Here is an 18,862-nt window from a genome sequence, read left to right as displayed (position 1 = left end):
TCAGAGGTTTGCAGTATAAGCCATGGTGAAAAGAACACCACTTACTGTGCTCTAATGATACCCAGCTGCTAAGTGTGTGATGCTCCAAAGTTGCACACGCAGGCAAATGAAACCACCAGTAAGTGGAATGTGGGTGCCTAAAGACCTTTGACTTTTAGGGCCAATATGTGTGTGTGTGTATATATATATATGTCACAAACATACTATGTATGTTCATTACTAAAGTAAGGAATGAGCACACAGAAGCAGCAACAGCTTTGTCAGCTCCCGTAAGCAACTACATTTAGGCCTGATTCCTATTTCTCTGAGAAAGCCCCAATGAAAATCAGACTTAGTAAATGAGGGGATGGTTTGGGTGGCTATTCTCTTTCTCAGCCTTTACTGAGACACATTTCCTCAGGCTGATCTCAGAGCTTCTGTTTTTCAGAGAAGATACAAGGCAGTCGTGACTTCTTACCGTCGTTAAATGTCACTCAACAGCATTTGCAAGGGAAGGGGTGTCCTCACTCCTTACTACAAAGCCAGCAATTATATTTTCTAAGTCCAAATGGACCACAGATGAGACGATAAGCAGCTGTCCTGCCTCAGCGCAAGACAGGTCAGTATTTTGGGAGCAATCTCCTCTGTGATGGCTTGATATACACTTTGCAGGGTGGCTTTGTATTCCCGCACACTAGAGAAAACAGAGTCCGGTTCTAAAGTGTGAGACAAGGATCCTGAGTCCCGCATAGCTGTTGGGAGAGAAAAGATGGCAGTGGCTGAGAGATGCTGAGACCCGAAACAAGGAGCTTTTAGCCACCAATGGAAGGGAATACCCCACTTCAACTTAGTTTTCTCCTCTGCACTGCCAAACTTCTCCAAGTAAATCGTACTTTATCTTTCAAATAATTTCTGAAAGCAACACAAATTGTCTACTTGGTCATGATGTTTTTCTATTTTTAATTGTATTTTATTAAATAAAAAATATTTCAATCGACAGTGAAATAAAACAAAGTTTCCAGTTATTATATGTTTTTGGTTTCTGTCTCCTCTATAAGTGTCTTATTTTCTCCAGTCATTTTCAAGATTTCAGGCTAGGATCACCACAGCCTCTTATATCATATTATTTTCCTACCATGAAGTTGTTTATGTGTATTGTTTACCCAACAGACATTTCTCTTTCACTTCGTATATTCATTACTAAATAATTCCGTGAGAAGATACAGGCCACTGGTTTTTTGCAATTTGCATCCCCATACTCTAAGCTATGTTGAAAGCAAAGCTTTTTGGTCCTCTTGCTTTGGAAGTACATTAATATTTCTATGACCTTTACTAGATGGCAGATGAGAAGCATTAGGAATGAAATAACAAACAAACCAAAGGAAACCAATTTTTTAAAATGCGTAGTTTTGAAAGGAGCAAAAGGGAAAAGAATGTAGTCTAAAAAATATGAACTTTAGCTAGAGTTATGATAATTGTTCTATTGTAGCCTATTTTTCCATGTCAAAATGTTTCTTTATGATCAATCCACTCCACATAATGCAAAAATGTATTTGAAGTGGTTTAGTAGCTATGCATACCAAAAATATATAGACATTATTTAGAGATATTTAGAAAGAAATATAATATTTTACGACATTTATTTACTGTGTACATTGAAGTGATCATATTAAAAGCACGGTCACTATGCTAACAGCTGCTTTACACAAAATGACTTCAAATCACTGAACTATCAAAGCCTGCTGCTTATAAAGAAAAATTCTGCAAAGCAAGCTGCAAGTGCCGTGACTTTTTGCATGGTGTAAATGCTCTGCTTTAGAAGACCACGCTTTCAGAAGCCTTTAGAAGACTGTAGAAGGAAAACCCACTAAATTCTACCCAGGAAACCATTTCTCTCACAGCAGCATTGTTTTTCAGTGGTTTTACTATACACCGGAAGCCAACTCTGTTCCTGTTCATCTAGGTGTCGATGCCATAACTCAAAGGAACAGATCCAAAAATGATTTTTAGTGCCTTGAAATGTGACTGCTTTATGAACACCATGTATGGATTAACAACATCTATGATTCAGCAGGGCGTTTAACAGATGGCAAGCAGAAGTTGTCCCATGAACTAAAGTATTTGTTCACTGTTTTCCAACTGGAGGCAAGCTGAGATTCTTTAATAGCAACCCTCTTTCATTTACTTTATATCATAAGCTTCATATAATATGCCTCAGTATCAAGTGAAAGGATATTCCAGGCTTTTTTTGTTTCTCTTTAGGATAGCGTGGAAGTCAGAAAATTTTAAAATAGCAATAATGAGCTCACCATACCATGAATCACGTGAATCTAGAAAGGTTCAGATTAAATCAACTGGTGCTATTTATAGGACTGACATGATGGCAAGAGTCCCCTTCTGTATTTACTACCAAAGGCAAATGCTATTGCAGCCAGTAAAAATGGGAATAGGCCTTGTATTCAATGTGTCACATACCTATTTTTTAAGTATTACTTTTGTAAGTTCTTCTGTTTTAATACATGAAAATTTCCCCCCCTTGAGGTTTCAAGGAATACTATCTTATAATTTTAGCATAAAAATATAGATTTGTTAAAATCATAAGTACTTATTAATGTGAAAAACAGTTTGAAAACATGCTTTTTGTTGGTTTAATTATTTTTTTTTTAAATGAAGTGATGCACTTTATAGTTTGGATGCAAGCATTTCCCTTCCATTTGCTCTTTAAGCCAAAGAGCTTGTTGTTCTTTGCTCAAGTTTTTAGAGAAAGAGAAAGTAAATAGAAACTCACTTTAAAAAATACCTTTCCTCCCCACTATTTTTTTATAAATTTCCTCAGCTTGATCTAGCAATATGGATAAGTGTTAATCATCCTTTCAATTTTTTTTTTTTTAAGAATTTTGATTTATCTAGAGGATTTCTAACACACAGCTTTCCTTCATTAGATGTAGAGATTCTGGCTCTCAACCAACCTGTAAAATCAGAGAAAACTATGCCATTATCCAGCTGAGAACCTGGCCCATTTTATATATAGCTCCCATCTCCTTAGATTATTGTGCTTTAATTATGACATGTGTAAAATGTTTTTATACATAAAGCATCCAATCTGAACTTACTCAAGCGATGGCATCTGTCTCTGCAGTCAATGTTCTTAGCCCACTGCTGGTTTAAAATACAATCAGTTTTCATCTGCTAATTTGAATGGAATTTAAGTTTCTGTTCAAGATACAGCCTGTGATGCTGCACTGCATTGCACAAAGACAGTTCCTACATTCTTACCCAAAGTCAGATCTCTGTCTCTGCACTGCAGAGATGGGGCTCTGAAAGATTTAATTGGAATCCTTCTCAAGCATATCAAAACATAGCCTTTGTAACCAGTAACAAATTTGCAAATATTTTTATACGGTACATAATAATTCAATAGGACATAATAAGCCAAATTTGCAAAAAAGACTATGTTTTCATCTAAAATATTCACTGACTTGTATACATGTGCAGCTTCAAAATGGACAAGCAAAGGTAGGTTGCACCCTTCCTGTATCTGTACATATGCTCTAATTTTGCACGTGTACAGGTAAGTTCTAATTCAATGCATATAGAGAAACTGATTGGATGAGAGCATCTCTTTTAAAAAAAAGCAGGTATCAATGTTTTGTGCATGATGAAAACAGAGAGCTAAAAGTGATATAGTTTCTGTGTTAGGTCAGACATTTCAAGAACTGGAATATTTCTGCTCCACTTTAGAATAAACAACCTGCTACAGTCTTATTAGCAGAAATGCTGTACCTTAGTGTCAGTACTTGTCATACTTAGCTGTCATCTCACATTTCGTAGGGCCTTGTATATCCTCTATGATGGAGATTTGCCCAGCAATGTCAGCGATTTGGGTGCTCCGTTCCCATTATTGTTGCTGAGGATCTAACCCCTTTGTTGAGGGATGTTAGTCCTTTCTGTGGATTTGCTGTCTTCTGGCTCTGTGGTTTATATTCCCTACCGTTCAGTATTTCCAATGAGCCTTCAGTCTGCTTTTGAAAAGGCCTTTTGACATTGGTGCATTTTATAATCCTTCACAGAAAGCCCTTAACTGGCAGTGAGAAAGCTATTTCTTATAAATGTGTTACACACATATGTACCTCAAAAACCTACTGGAGAAAAGCAAGCAGGAGAAGTAATAGAGCAGCAATACAGATGATTTGGGTAATGCAACTAACTCACCAGAGAACTCAAGAAAAAAACTTCTGAGCATGCTGCCAGGCTGTCCAAATTAGAATAAACTATTTGGACTATTTTAGTCCCTGGAGTACAGTAGAACTACAGCCCTGAACTACAAATGCGCATTTGGTCTTCTCTTTCTCAGGGCTGCAACTTCATCCTGATGTCTACACCAACACCAGGAAGTAAATCAGTGCTGAGACAAAGCCTTAAGCCCTCCATCTTCATTATGTAAGTGATTTCAGTTTAAGCATAAAGTTAAAGTTTAAGCATTTTCAGTTTAAGCCACTAGTCATCATATTTGAGAAGTCACGGAGGTCTGGTGAGGTTCCTGCCGACTGGAAAAGGGGAAACATAACCCCTATTTTCAAAAAGGGAAACAAGGAAGACCCAGGGAAGTACGGGCCAGTCAGTCTCACCTTTGTGCCTGGCAAGATCATGCAGCAGATCCTCCTGGAAACTCTGCTGAGGCACATAGAAAACAAGGAGGTGATTGGTGACAGCCAGCATGGCTTCACCAAGGGCAAGTCACGCCTGACAAATTTGGTGGCCTTCTACGAAGGGGTCACAGTGGCAGCGGATAAGGGAAGACCAACTGATGTCATCTACCTGGATTTGTGCAAAGCGTTTGACACTGTCCCACACGATATCCTGGTCTCTAAATTGAAGAGACATGGATTCGACAAATGGACCACTCGGTGGATACAGAACTGGCTGGACGGTCACACTCAAAGAGTTGCGGTCAACGGCTCAATGTCCAAGTGGAGAGCAGTGATGAGTGGTGTTCCTCAGGGGTCGGTACTGGGGCCTGTACTGTTCAACATCTTTGTCGGCAACATGGACAGTGGGGTCGAGTGCACCCTCAGCAAGTTTGCCAATGATACCAAGCTGTTTGGCGAGGTAGACATGCTGGAGGGGAGGGATGCCATCCAGAGGGACCTGGACAGGCTGGAGAGGTGGGCCCAAGCCAACCTCACACAGTTCAACAAGGCCAAGTGCAAGGTCCTACATCTGGGTCGGGGCAATCCCAAGCACAAATACAGGCTGGGCAGGGAATGGCTGGAGAGCAGCCCTGAGGAGAAGGACCTGGGGGTGCTGACTGACGAGAAGCTCAACATGAGCCAGCAGTGTGCGATCGCAGCCCAGAAGGCCAACCGTCTCCTGGGCTGCATCAGAAGTGTGGCCAGCAGGTCAAAGGGGATGATTCTGCCCCTCTACTCCACTCTTGTGAGACCCCACCTGGAGTACTGCATCCAGCTCTGGAGTCCCCAACAGAAGAAGGACATGGACCTGCTGGAGTGTGTCCAGAGGAGAGCCACGAGGATGATCCGAGGGCTGGAGCACCTCTCCTATGAGGAGAGGCTGAAAGAGTTGGGGCTGTGCAGCCTGGAGAAGAGAAGGCTCCAGGGAGATCTTATTGTGGCCTTCCTAAAGTACCTAAAGAGGGCCTACAGGAGAGCTGGGGAAGGACTTTTTAGTACGGCATGTAGTGATAGGACGAGGGGGAATGGCTTTAAACTGGAAGAGGGCAGGTTCAGATTAAACATTAGGAAGAAGTTTTTCACTTTGAGGGTGGTAAGGCACTGGAACAGGTTGGCTAGAGAGGTTGTTGAGGCCCCATCCCTGGAGGTGTTCAAGGCCAGGCTGGACGTGGCCTTGGGCAACCTGGTCTAGTGTGAGGTGTCCCTGCCATGGCAGGGGGGTTGGAACTCGACGATCTTCAATGTCTTTTCCAACCTAAACCATTCTATGATTCTATGATTCTATGATAAGAGAATAGAAGCATGGGTGCAAGCCACACAGTCTTAATTAGCCTTCAGACCAGAGAACATAATGTGGCTCCTTTTGTTCACTACTACACACAGAACCAGCACAGGCAAAGATAAAAATCTCACTCTGTGACATTCAACCATCTTTGCAAGGTACACTTAGGACAGCTGGTGAGAAGGTCTGCTGCTCTGTAATGACTTCTCAGTTAATAATACATTTACATATGTGTGTCTGCATGTGTATGTGTGTGTATACATATACACAAAGTATTTATGTCAATGGGTGGAACAGCTACAGCATCATTTTATACCTTAGTTAACATGGCAATCCAGTACAGGGAGCAAGTTTCAAGCCTTTGACTTATGACTCCTCTTGTTTTTAATATGGTTTTAACTGTCAACGCTAGTAAGCCATAAATATGAGAATAATGTAATAAGGACTACCACAAACACTCACTTCTATGTTATTTTATTTTTGTTCTGTATTTAAAGTATCCACACATCTTCACACATTTCCTTCCTTCTCACTGTCAGACACCAAGGCTCTCAGTTATGCAGGTAAAAAGGATTGACATTTTCTAAACTGTAATAGTTTCTCGTTCTCTCTTGTTGAAAGAATTCTGAGGACTAACTGGAGTCACCATTTGTGAAAAAGGTCCCTGGTGATTATACTGAGATGCGTTTCTGTGTTTTGCTATGTATCTGCAGTCACAAAAAGACAGAGAAAAAAGACTTTTAAAACGTGTTCTCATCTTGCTAAACATCCCCTCTTCCCTCTCACTGCATTCTTCATAAACAGCTATGCCCATTGGCCTCAGAGAATATCAAGAATTTGCAATATTCCATAGTACTAAAATCAGCCCCCTTATACGAACAACGGTGGCAAATATTCCCGAGAGTTTTAAATCTTACTTTCTGGATATATGCAACGTGCTGAAAGACAGATCCCTACAGCAGCTGTAAGAAACATATGTGATACCTCTTGCCTCTTTTCAGCCTTTCTTGGGCACACACCGTTGCTTCACAACTAACCTGCACACTGTGGAGAACTGCCATTAGCATGCTGAATGCATTCAAGCACGTAAGGCCCTGTGGTGCCTGGAGGGCTAACTCTGGTGATGCTGGAGGTTTAGCTTTCAAGCCTAGAAAAAACACTTTGCTAGCACTACGACATGCCTGCTTTAGATGCCCAGTCCTCATGGTACAGAATACTGGGATGGGGCTTAGAAAATACGCTGGGGACTGTCTGGGAGAGAAAAATTTATGCTAGGCTTCTGATATTCTTCTAATCTTTTACAGGAAGAGGCACTATAAATAATCTTAAACCTACAACCTAAGTTGATGTAGCTTCTCTGCTGCAAAACACCTAATCAAAAGCAGGCCAACACAGAATTGACCACAAGAGTCTTATGTTCACTCACTCTGCAAACAAAAACTATTTCCTTCTGACCTAAAGATCCCTTTTGAAATCTCCAAAGCAACTTGCTGAAAAGGTGCAATCCCTCTCTCTAAAATCAAACTAGATCCAGCACTACTTTATATTAACTACAGCAAGGCAAACACATTTCCATACAACTCATGGTGCAAATGGATTTGTGTTGTCTGGAAGCAATGGACCGTTCATTTAAACACAAAACAAAACACAGAACAACACATAAAACATTTCTTCCTATGCAAAAGCTAAATGATGCTGCCAGAATTTAATTGCACTAAAGGACTTTGAAACCTAATTTACTGACTTCACTTGGGGATTACCTGGAAATAAAAATACAATAAAAATACATCAATAAAGCTTGACATATAAAAATACTATTCATATTTGAAGATGAAGAAACAATATTTCTTCTGTTCTATATACTATACAATCCTGTTGAGTTCATAATGCTTAAAACAGGTATAAAGGATTTTGCCCCACATACTATGGAAGCTCCACGCAATAAAAATACAGTGCAGAAGTGGTTGCATGCTGCCTGGTCTATCTGATATTACTGATACTTTTGACAGAAACATTTATTAAACCATGTTAGCAGTAGACAAGAAACTCCTTCTGATACCCATAATTGTCTTCAGGAGACCGACCATATATTGTAGACATGTCCAATAAAGCAGCTATAAAATCATCCACCATGTGCAATCACTTGCTACTTTCCGATAAATTATTACAGTCATGGCTTAAGAATGATCAAAGAGGGATAAAAAAGTTTTAAACCAGAAAGAACGAGATCATGTCCCACAGGAAAAGCATGTGGAGTTGAATTGGGGTAGTCTGACCCCAAATTCCAGGAATAACCTCTTTTCTCTTCACCTCTCCACTACAATCTAGCTTGACCTGTGACCACTGAAATCAGCAGGACTTTTATAATTTATTTTACAAAGGGAAGGAACCAAATGTTAAACATCTTTCTTTTATGGGCATCACTAGCTAATGTTGTGGAGAGATTTCCAGCATCCCTAGTAGTTTTACACAGCAGTTTCACAGAGGGCTACAATGCTCCATCTTAAGTCAGTGAACACTGTCTTACTCCTCAAGTAGCCCCAGAGAAAGTAAAATAGGACTGTAAAATAGGACTTTGCAACCAGTGGTTCTACCCTCAGGGGCATGTACCAGTCAGCTCAGAAAAAGGGTGGTAAAATGTGGTCTACAATGTTTGGGTATGACTATGCTTGCTATCTGTTTCCTTCACACCCTTCTTCAAAACAGTCAGGGGATTCCATCCTAGTTCTGGAAAGTCTCCAATAGCACAGAATGAGAACCCTGTTCTTGCCATCCACTAAAAACTAAGAAAATTCATCCACTGTGAACTACACCCACAGTAACACCTGTAGAAAGTAAAAGGAAGTATCAGATGTGTTTTCCTTTCTTAGATCACAGTGATGCCTGTCTTTTTGGTCTTGGAATTTGGTATCTGACCGAAGTCTGTCAATGATCTTTGCTTTTTGCATTTGCCTTTTTATTTGTTTGTGATATCTACAAGCAAGTTAGTCTTGGATCAAGCTGCTCAGTTCAGCTTTATTAGCCTAGAGAGACTCAGGACTCTGTCGCGCATCTTCATGCCCTGCCAACAGCAAGCTACAACTACAGGTGACTGCCTATTTTCTAAGTATAACCACAGGAAAAAAAGAGCAGAGTTGAACAGATGGAGAGCAGCAGAAATGGAAGTCAGTGCATTTTGCACAACGATGAAACACTTGACAAGGTGAATTCTTTAAGAGCCAGGCAGCTCCCAAAAGCTCCTCAAGACTTTTCTGGATACTTTTCACTGGCAGTGCTGAAAAAGAAGTGTGATGTGTTGTGAACAGAATCCTAAGGCCAATTAAACAGTTTAATGGAAGACAAATTTCTCAGGAAAAGGTGGAAACTTGGGATAGTGGATATGGATATGGATTATGGATAACAGGAAGTAAGAATCTAAAGTACAAAATCATAAAGGAGAGAGGGGAAACAAATAGTTACTAAGCTATTCTGAAGCTACTGGGAGGAAGGCTAGGTTGGTTCCCTGCTAATGTCAGAAGCTTTCTGTGCTAACAAAAGGAAAAGGTTTTTTCAGCTGTTTTGAAGCGTCCAGCTCTTTTGAAACCAACAAGAGTTAGACATCAGACATTAGCCACAGAGTGGCTCATTTTTTTAACAAACCTTGTATGGAAAAGCAAGAGAGAATAAAGATTCTTAACTTACTTCATGACGTAGCCACAACAGTGATGTGGGGCAATGATGATTTCACAGTCACAGGGTCCTGGGTTGCATCAGTGTGAAGCATGGCATGATTTTGCTGCTCACTGCCTTCTGAGTAAACCCACCCATTTTTAACAACTATTGTTGTATAGCAAATACCCACTTCATAAGTCTGCCAACACTAATTTGGAAACACACCACCACACAGTTTTCTTTTAGGAATGTTTAACTTTGATATTTGTCGGCCTCTTTCAAAACACACACATATCAATCAATCAATCAATCAATCAAAAAAAAAATAGTCACTTAACCCATGACTTAGCGAACACAGCTAAAGAAAAAATTTCTCTGTGCAGAAATAATCCTCATTTATAAACCATGAATTACCTGAGTGTTAAGTTACCTTCCCAATACATACCTCATAATGTTCCAGAAAAATTCTAAAATCTCGAAAAGATTTCAGATTAGCATGACAATGATGCGGTGGGATCCAACCCCAACTTTTCTGTATTTTTGAAGCCAATGGAATGTCATGCTTAACATTTGTTCTTTAACTAAATAAATGCAATTAGGATTTTCCCTGTAATCTTTCTGAACAAGCTGAGAAATACACCTCATACCTACCCATGCAGTCGTGCAATTATCGATGGGGTTGTTGATGGAAGATTAGAATTTGCTGGGTGGGTTGCTGACCAATGAACCTTGCCAGTGTATCCAGGGATATTTGGAGTGCTAAAGGATAAAGGTAAAGGGGGGATGGGAGATAGAAAAAGAGTAAATTAAATGACTACAGGCTTGAAATATGACCTATGGATCAGTTCTAAAACAGCTACTGTTTATCAGAGATGGATGGGGTAAAAACTCTTCATAATATAATGAGTAGTCCTTAGAACGTATGAACTGGCATAGCTTCTTTAAGATCAGCAAAACAACTTTATGGTGATCTAGCTGATGATCTGACCCAAAATCTTTGGTTAGACATGGCAAAAGTGAGTTCTCTAGTGCCTTTTCCTTTTCCCCCCCCCAGTTGTTTAGGTTGAATATCTGTATGATATTCATGATTACAAGCAACATTTAATATCAAAGAAAAAATGGGATCATGGCATTTGCAAAGAGCACAAAAGGCAAGGGAATATTCTTTAAAAACGTGATACAGATTTAGCTCACATTTAGGTTCCAACTTCAAACATGGAATGTAGGTAGCAGGCTTTAGGCCAACAGGTATGATTTCTCATGGCATAAAAGCAAATGATTTCCCAAATGATTCTGAAGTTCTCTAAATTTCCCCTAGAACTTATTAAGAATGTATTTACTTGTACATATAATATTACTAACACTGCTTAGACACATCAACTTACATTCTAGCTCGAGTACACAACCAGACTGAGACAGTAGGTGCCACATCTTGGAAAATAAAGCCTTTTGTTAATTCTGATGCTAAGTTTTAATGTGAAATTCAAAAAGAAAGTTCTTTAAAGAGATGGAGGAAAGAATTCTACTTATCTGAAGCAGCACAACATAAAATTTTGATAGCAATTGCTGCAAGATGAAGCAGAGACAGACAAAATTAAACAAAACAAAAAAAAAGCAGGTACTAATATGAAATCAGAGAGATAATCCATGAAGATTAAAGGTAAAAAAATCTGTATGACAGCTTTTTCACACCACAAAGTTATTCAGAGAGTATCATCGGTATTGTTCTATATTGACAGCTCAAAACAGGACACTGCTGAATTATACATATATCCACACTGCCCATACACATGGAGGCTAAGAGCTCATGACAAGCTGTTTCATCCACTGAATCAACCAAATCTTTGGGATTGTAAACCTTGCCTGCGTTAGTCCTTTGTGGGTCTTCAGACCACATGAATAATAACAGTGACTCCTTTAAAATAATCTCTGAGGTATTTTTTGGTTCCCCTGTACCCTGGTAAAAATAAAAAGTTCCTTTAATTATAATGTGCATAGAGCTATTTGTTTCAGTACAGCTGATTAGCTACTTCTTCACAACTATGTTCAGCACAGGATGCAAAACTGGACATATGTGCGAGACATAGTTTATCAAAAAATTCTTTGACTTGTTTAGTAGGAAAATTGGCTCTGAAATTCCTCATCAGAATAACAGAGGTAATGACAAAATGCTGCGTCTACCTATCCCAGTTATAACAAAGGACCGTGGGTGTTGTGGTTTGGGCTACACTGGCCACTGAGGCAAAACGACAGGATGATGATCATGTCACCAGCAGGCACAGGGAAAGTTCCAGACTGGACTCAGTGATGGACAAATTACCAAGTTAACTGGCCTCAGGTGTTATAGCAATAAGTATAAGCAAGAGCCTCTCTGCAAACCATTCCTTGGCATCAGCTATAAACATAGGTCTTATCACTCTGAGAATGAACAGTTTCTGCACAATATGCTGTTAATTTCAGTAGTTAGAAGAGGCCCAGCTAAAAAGAAAAATTACTGAACAGAAAATTGGTTCTGTTTTAACTCAAACCAGGACAGTGGGTGAACTATACTTGCCACAGGAGCATTGTGGTGTATGTTGAAGTCTTTGTACCCATAATTAGCAGAAAGACCATCTAGTCTTATTTTGGAGTAGCCTTGCACTAACCGACATATTCATACGCTGCTACACACCCTGCGCCATGCTCCAGTATGTGACCAACCAGAGAAGACGGCTTTGTAGAATCAGTACAGCAGTTTTGTAGCACTTGGGAAGCTGTTACCTACACATAATCACCAAGTAGTTGGCTGAGCAAGTAACAAATCTGCTCTCTGTCTTGACAGCAGCCACGCAGGGGTAACATGTAGGCGTGAAAATTTAGTGTAGCAGAACATATTTTCAGAATTGGCCAAAATGACTTGCAGACAAATTTACTTTTTCATGTCAAAATAGACAATTGTTAGGTTATGTGCAGATTAGGTAACTCTAGAAAATTTCATCTACATATGCAGGGATCCCACTGAGGGACACAATGGACACTGGGTGTGTGTGAGTATAAGCACATGCATTCATCCAAACCTGAAAATGTGGTAACACTTTGAAGGAATCAGTCAGATTGTGAACAGTTTTATTATCCTGGTGATGTGCTACATAGCAAGATACATCTCTCCCATGTAATAAAGAAATTCCATTGACTTCCTTGAAATTGTATGAGCATCAGAGAGAAGAGAAGGAGATCACAAGAAGCCCCATATTAACTTGCAACATTTTCTAAGCCTGTTTGGAGTTAACTCACATAATAATTATACAACTGTGGAGATATTAGAATACATTACACACTGTTAGGCATCTGATTGATAAAATCTTCTGACCTTTAAAACTTGCAAAACTAGAAGAAAACAGAAAAGCATCATAAATGGCCAAAACGTGACCCAAAATTAAGCCTGAGAGATGACTCAAGATGAAGACTTGTTCTAGACTGTCTGTTAGAAAGTATTGACAGAAGTTGGTATATCCATAACAGATGGGAAGGATGTAGCTCTGAAAGAGAAGAGAGGTGGGCAGAGAGAAGCTAAAAGTACCAGGATAGTAAGAAAGCTTACACTACAGCAATGCAGCTGCTCTCCTGGGAACCTGCAAAGAAGATGCAAAAATGTGCTGCGGTTATGTATGTGATAAAGCAGAAGAAACTGAGGTTAAAAAAATACCCCTTTGGTTTTTTGTTTTTGGATCATGCTGTCTAGCTCTGTGTTTTCTCTGATGAGCTGCTAAACCAGATTTTTGCTGCTAAAGAAAACAACTAAGTGCCAGGCTACCACTGGGCAACATACAAAACTCCTCTGTGGTTATGCTGTCGTCATCAAGCTTGCTTTCTGTAACCATGACATCTCTCTTGTTCATACACTTCCTTGTTATCACGCTAGCAACTTTTAGACTGAACAGTAAGAAACATACAGTGTTGACAGCTGAATCTGTGCAAGGTCTAAAATTTTTCAAGTGGAATGTAGTGATTCTGAGTGCCTCTGCTTTGGTGTGGCTCTGTTTTCTATGTTCATCTTGGGATGTTTTTGAATATTTATTTTTCATAGAATCATAGAATGGTTTGGGTTGGAAGGGACCTTAAACATCAGCTAGTTCAAACACCCCTACCATGGGCCGGGACACCTCCCACTAGACCAGGTTGCTCAAGGCCCTGTCCAACCTGGCCTTGAACACCTCCAGGGATGGGGCATCCACAGCTTCTCTGGGCAACCTGTGCCAGTGTCTCACCACCTTCACAGTGAAGAATTTATTCCTAATATCTAATCTAAACCTACCCTCTTTCAGTTTGAAACCATTACCTCTCATCCTATCACTACATTTCCTGGTAAAGATTCCATCCCCATCTTTCCTTAGGCCCTCTTTAGGTACTGAAAGGCCGCTATAAGGTCTCCCCGGAGCCTTCTCTTCTCCAGGCTGAACAACCCCAACTCTCTCAGCCTGTCTTCATAGGAGAGACGCTCCAGCCCTCTGATCATCTTTGTGGCCCTCCTCTGGACTTGCTCCAACAGGTCCATGTCCGTTTACTTAATTTAGTCACCCATACTGGCATTTAGAGCTATCTGAGATGCCTTAAGGTATGCGAGATAATGTCCTGTAGCACTGGACCCACAGGAGACCCATACTGTTCTGAAGTAGCAGTCAAAAGTGATGCTCTAGGTTGTCTCCAGGGTATTGGATGCCTAGTTTTGCTATGTAAATTCCATGTCAGCTGTTTTTATGGGAGCAAAATCAAGATTGACGCGAATAGTTTGTAATTCTTGAAAACTTTGGATCTAGCACTTCAGCTTGAACAACTGAGGTATCAAAGTTTTCTGCTCAAAAATTCTGTCTAGTGAAACCAATCTTGTAGATTCTTACCTTGCATTTACAAGCAAAGATCTCCTAACATCTTACTCTTTCTTAGAAACACTGTTGTATAAATCTCATAGAACTAAATCACCAGATTAAGTCATTAAGTAGCTCTTCTGGTTACTGCAATTATAAAACAGGCCTCTTAGGTCTCACTCACACTACATAAGACTCACATCTGGCTTCCACCTCAAATTCCCTTCCAGGAAGACTGACACGTCACATGTTTGTGGCCCTTCTTTTACTCCATGATCCTATTTGCCAAGCAGAATAACCTGTGGTAAAAATGCCTCAGACGTGATCCTATGTCAGGAAACTCAATGCCTACAGCCTCTTGTAATGGGAAAGAATATATCTGAGAGAACTTGTGAAGTCAAAACAAGGTGCTCCATGCAGAGTGAAGAATGGGACTGACAGGATTTTTGAAGAGAGCATTCTGGGTTGCATTTCATAACCTTCTCCCTCAGCCATCAAAGTAGGATAGGGAATGGGTATTTACAAATGGATTTGGGGTTTCTAAAAGGATAAAACTGTCAAAATGGTAATTCCCCAGAAATATTTTGAATCATGTGGAACATTTTGTTTCTACAATTTCAAACAGTTTTATTCTGCTTTCAGCTTTTTCAAACCCCCTTTTTAGTAGGGGGTAATATTTTTCAGAAACAAGAAAGCATTTCAAGCCAGCAATAAAATCATTTGGAAAATGTCAAAGTAGGATATTTCAGCATCCCCCACCCTCAACCCCCCAAATGACTCAAACTGGAAAATCGCTAAAAACGCATATATGGTGGACAAGCTGTCAGTTTCTGAAGAAAAGATACATTGTGGGAAAGCTCTTAGGCAGCTCGTGAAAATGACTATGCGAGGTTCAAGGCAGCAGAGGGTCCTGTCCCCAGCTAATTGTGGCCTGTGAGGTTTCTGTGGTAACTTGAAATGATAAGGTATGCATGCACACAGTCAGTTGGAAGCTGACTACACTGAAGAAATACGACTAAAGTCACTACAGATATACTGATGTGATAGTAGCATTTTGCCCAATGTGCTTGAGAAACCAAGAAAAAGGGTAGTTTCAGAGAATAGCTTTGTGCAAGAACTACAGGACTTGAAACACTTAGGACTTTGTCTTCCTAGAAACTATGTATTGAGTTCCCATTTCAATCAACTGGTTCCAGAAATGGATTTTGTTCAGATCCTGTCCTCTGTCTGACACAAACAACCTCTGTGGCCTTGGACAAGTCACTTCAGCTTTCTCAATCTCCATATTTCAAAACCTAATACTATAATCTACTATAATCTACTATAATACTAAGACCAGTGTCATAGCAATGAACTAGTTGATGCTTCAAAAGTGCTGCTAATAACAGTTAGAATGCATATACATTGTATAAGCACTGCCCTCTAGTGAGTGTTATGAGAGCTGATGCGTTATAAGGAGCAAGTTTTACATTGCTAATGACTGCCACATTTTTATTTAATTCTGGAGGCATAGGGTTTTAATGTGGAACAAGAAACCATAATCTATGTCCTAATTCCTTTTGTCAAATTTCAAGGGGTAGGTTGCAATTAGTACCGCAGTGCTGGAATACAAAAGACACACAAAAGAGAAAAGCATGAGGCAGATAAGACACTTGATTGATATGAACTGTTGCTGTGTACGCTGGAATGCACTAAGTGTGCTACACTATTACTATACTAAGTACTGTTAACTCACTGAGGGTGTAAGGGAGTTCTGACAATGCCAAGGAGAGTTATTTGCGTCTGTCAGACTGCATTTACCAGGGCCCTGCCCATGCATGCTACAGAGGAAATCCCCATCACCAGCGTGGGAGGCTTTTTTTCCATTGACCCTTAAAACACCTGCAGAACTAAAATACCACATCGAGCATAACCTTGTTTCAGCAGCTGACCGGGGAAGAGTTCAACAAAGGAAAAAGCTGGTGACTAGGGGTGGAAGAGAATTATACAAAATTGCATTCCTATAAAGATGTTTAAGAAAAAGAGAACAGCAGATGATTATGTTGGGAATCCATATGATGTAGTAAAATCAGTTTCTGTATGGTTTTCAAAATTATTAAGTTTAAAACGCACTTCTGAATAAGAAAGAGATTTTTTCAAAGTAGTTGTTAATAACAAGAAAGAATGAATTGGGTCATTATGTATTTTCAGTTATTAATAACATGGAGCCTCTCAAAAGCGCCCAGAGAATTTAGCAGTCTGACCCTTCCTGGAAGTCACTGTAGCTGTGCAGCAAAGTTTCCTCCTATGTGCAACTTGTCCAGGGGAGCTGAAAACAGTGTTTCCTCAGAATTCAGAACATCCTCTTCTTCCTTGTTACACATTTGGGCTGGAGCAGCAGTTACACATAGGGGATCAGATTTTTAAATGTGCTCAGCACCTAGAAGTTTCATTGTGGTGTTTGTGGCCAGATTTTCACAGGAGCTTAGCAATCAACACGCACCCAGAATGTGAGCTCTTTCAGAATTCTAGTTTTCATATGTGGTTGCTGAGCTATTTTTGAAAGCCTGGCTGGCTGCACAAAACATACTCTTTAACTCTTAGTTGCTTCCCTACCTAGCATATAGTTAGCTATGTGACATATAAAGCCAAACGCAGTATTCATCTTCCACAAATGAGTAAATATAGTAAGAAAATAATTAATAATCAAATCAGTAAGAAACAAAGAAAAAATAACCAAGGAAAACAGACATAATAATTCAGACTCCAAAATCTTCTAAAACAAATCACAGAGGTCTCAGTTATGCAAAATATATGAACAGACACTCAATTCTATCCCTGTTCAGGAAATCATGTTAAGCAGATACCTTTAACTCACTGATTCCAATGGAATTTACATTTCATAGGTCTGAAAGAAAAGAAAGCAAAGACAAGAAAAAGTAGGCAGACAAGCAGATAAAGTGGGGAAAAAAAAAAAAAAAACCACAAGAAAAAGAAACACAAAACATTGGTAAATTTAAAAATACAACGAAAGCTACTTGAGCCACTGGACAGTTGTTGCCCAGCATGCCTAACAAAATTACACAAGCAACATACAGTGAAAATACAAAAAGGCATTAAAGCATTCAATTTGGAATCTCGCTAGTTAGTGGCATAAAAAGACAAGATTCAAGCCTACAACTCCTGTGCTCTGACAATGCAGTCCACCCGAAGGAGCACTGAGCTGTAAAACGAGATCATGGTAAGTTTTAGAAAAGATTTTTGGAAATCTGTTAGTGAAAAAGGACTGCATTAAGAAAGAGATTTTCAAAGTAGTTTTTCACAACAACTTCCTAAATTTGTGACTGGCTCTTTTTTAAAAAAGATTTGTATGTTGCCCTTGGCAAATAAATGATAGAAGATTCCAGCTTTTAGGCATACATTGCAACACAAGCAAGGATGAAAAAGAAGAACAATTACATCCTAAAGCCAATTCAGGAGTCCATACACAAACCACGGATACTAAGAATGATGCTACATTCCAGGGCTGGAACAGACCGATGTAATTGATCCCTTTCACCCAAGACAGGCTTTAACGAAAGTCTGGAAGAGAATGTCTGGAACTGAATTACCATCCAGGATCTTTGCTTAAGTGTGAAGATGAAGACTCTGAACTGAGAAAAGCACCTCCACAGCTCCCTTAGGGAAATGCCTACTGATCATCCTAGACTGCCACCAGATCACAAACATAGTTTTGATTAATAAGTTCAGATTCATAAATTTAGCACTTCTAGATGAGTCACAACACTTATTACGGCTTTTTACACATGGTGAAGGCTCCCACAGCTATTCCACATCTGAAGCACAGAGAAAAACTAGAAAAAAAATGAATTAGATTCCCAAGTCTTCACTTGTGTCTCAGCCTAACTTTTAAGAACTATGGCCACCATTTTGTGCTAATTACTATTTTTTAAAACCAAGTTTCAACAATGCATCATTTCAATAGCTTAAAGCTCGGAATTTGGTAAAAAAGAAAAAAGGCACAGGCTAGGGCTAGGGCTCAGGATACATCAAGTTTCATTCCTAACTGTGCTACATACAGATTCCCAATGGAATTTGGCAAACCACTTAATCACACTACACCTGGTAAAACTTACTACCTGGTAAAATTTTACTACCATCTGTAAAACTTCCAAATTGCATGGTAAGGGCTTCAGAGTATTATCTACAGTGCTGGGTATATGCACAGCAGCTTTTCACAGCACTGATCTTACCCTAGGGGCTTTTAGAATCAACTGCAGCATAAGTCTTAATTCCTTAAGAAAAAAGAAGAAAAACAGAAGATGGTTTCCTGTTCTGCCAAAAGGAAGAGAGGGTGGGCGCCAGGGTAACATACAAAACATGCCCAGGTTCACCACTCTTCCTGTTTGTCTCTGCAAAATTACATGACAGATGAC

The 18,862-nt window shown here is 39.7% G+C and overlaps 1 protein-coding gene across 1 annotated transcript in view; it reads right to left on the bottom strand.

The window, feature by feature from the left end:
* Nucleotides 1-6,535: 6,535 nt before the first annotated feature.
* Nucleotides 6,536-18,862, bottom strand: part of SPMIP7 (sperm microtubule inner protein 7) — a gene marked incomplete at both ends in the record, with an annotated part of 30,626 nt that continues 18,299 nt past the window's right edge. The window contains 2 exons of the mRNA XM_082499204.1: nt 6,536-6,659; nt 10,255-10,362. Of these exons, the coding sequence (XP_082355330.1) occupies nt 6,536-6,659; nt 10,255-10,362 (232 nt within the window). The remainder of the gene's footprint in view (nt 6,660-10,254; nt 10,363-18,862) is intronic.

The sequence above is a fragment of the Vanellus vanellus genome (assembly GCF_965231255.1).
Source record: "Vanellus vanellus genome assembly, chromosome: 2".
NCBI classification, from domain to species: Eukaryota; Metazoa; Chordata; class Aves; order Charadriiformes; family Charadriidae; genus Vanellus; species Vanellus vanellus.
This window is presented reverse-complemented; position numbering and strand designations above follow the sequence as displayed.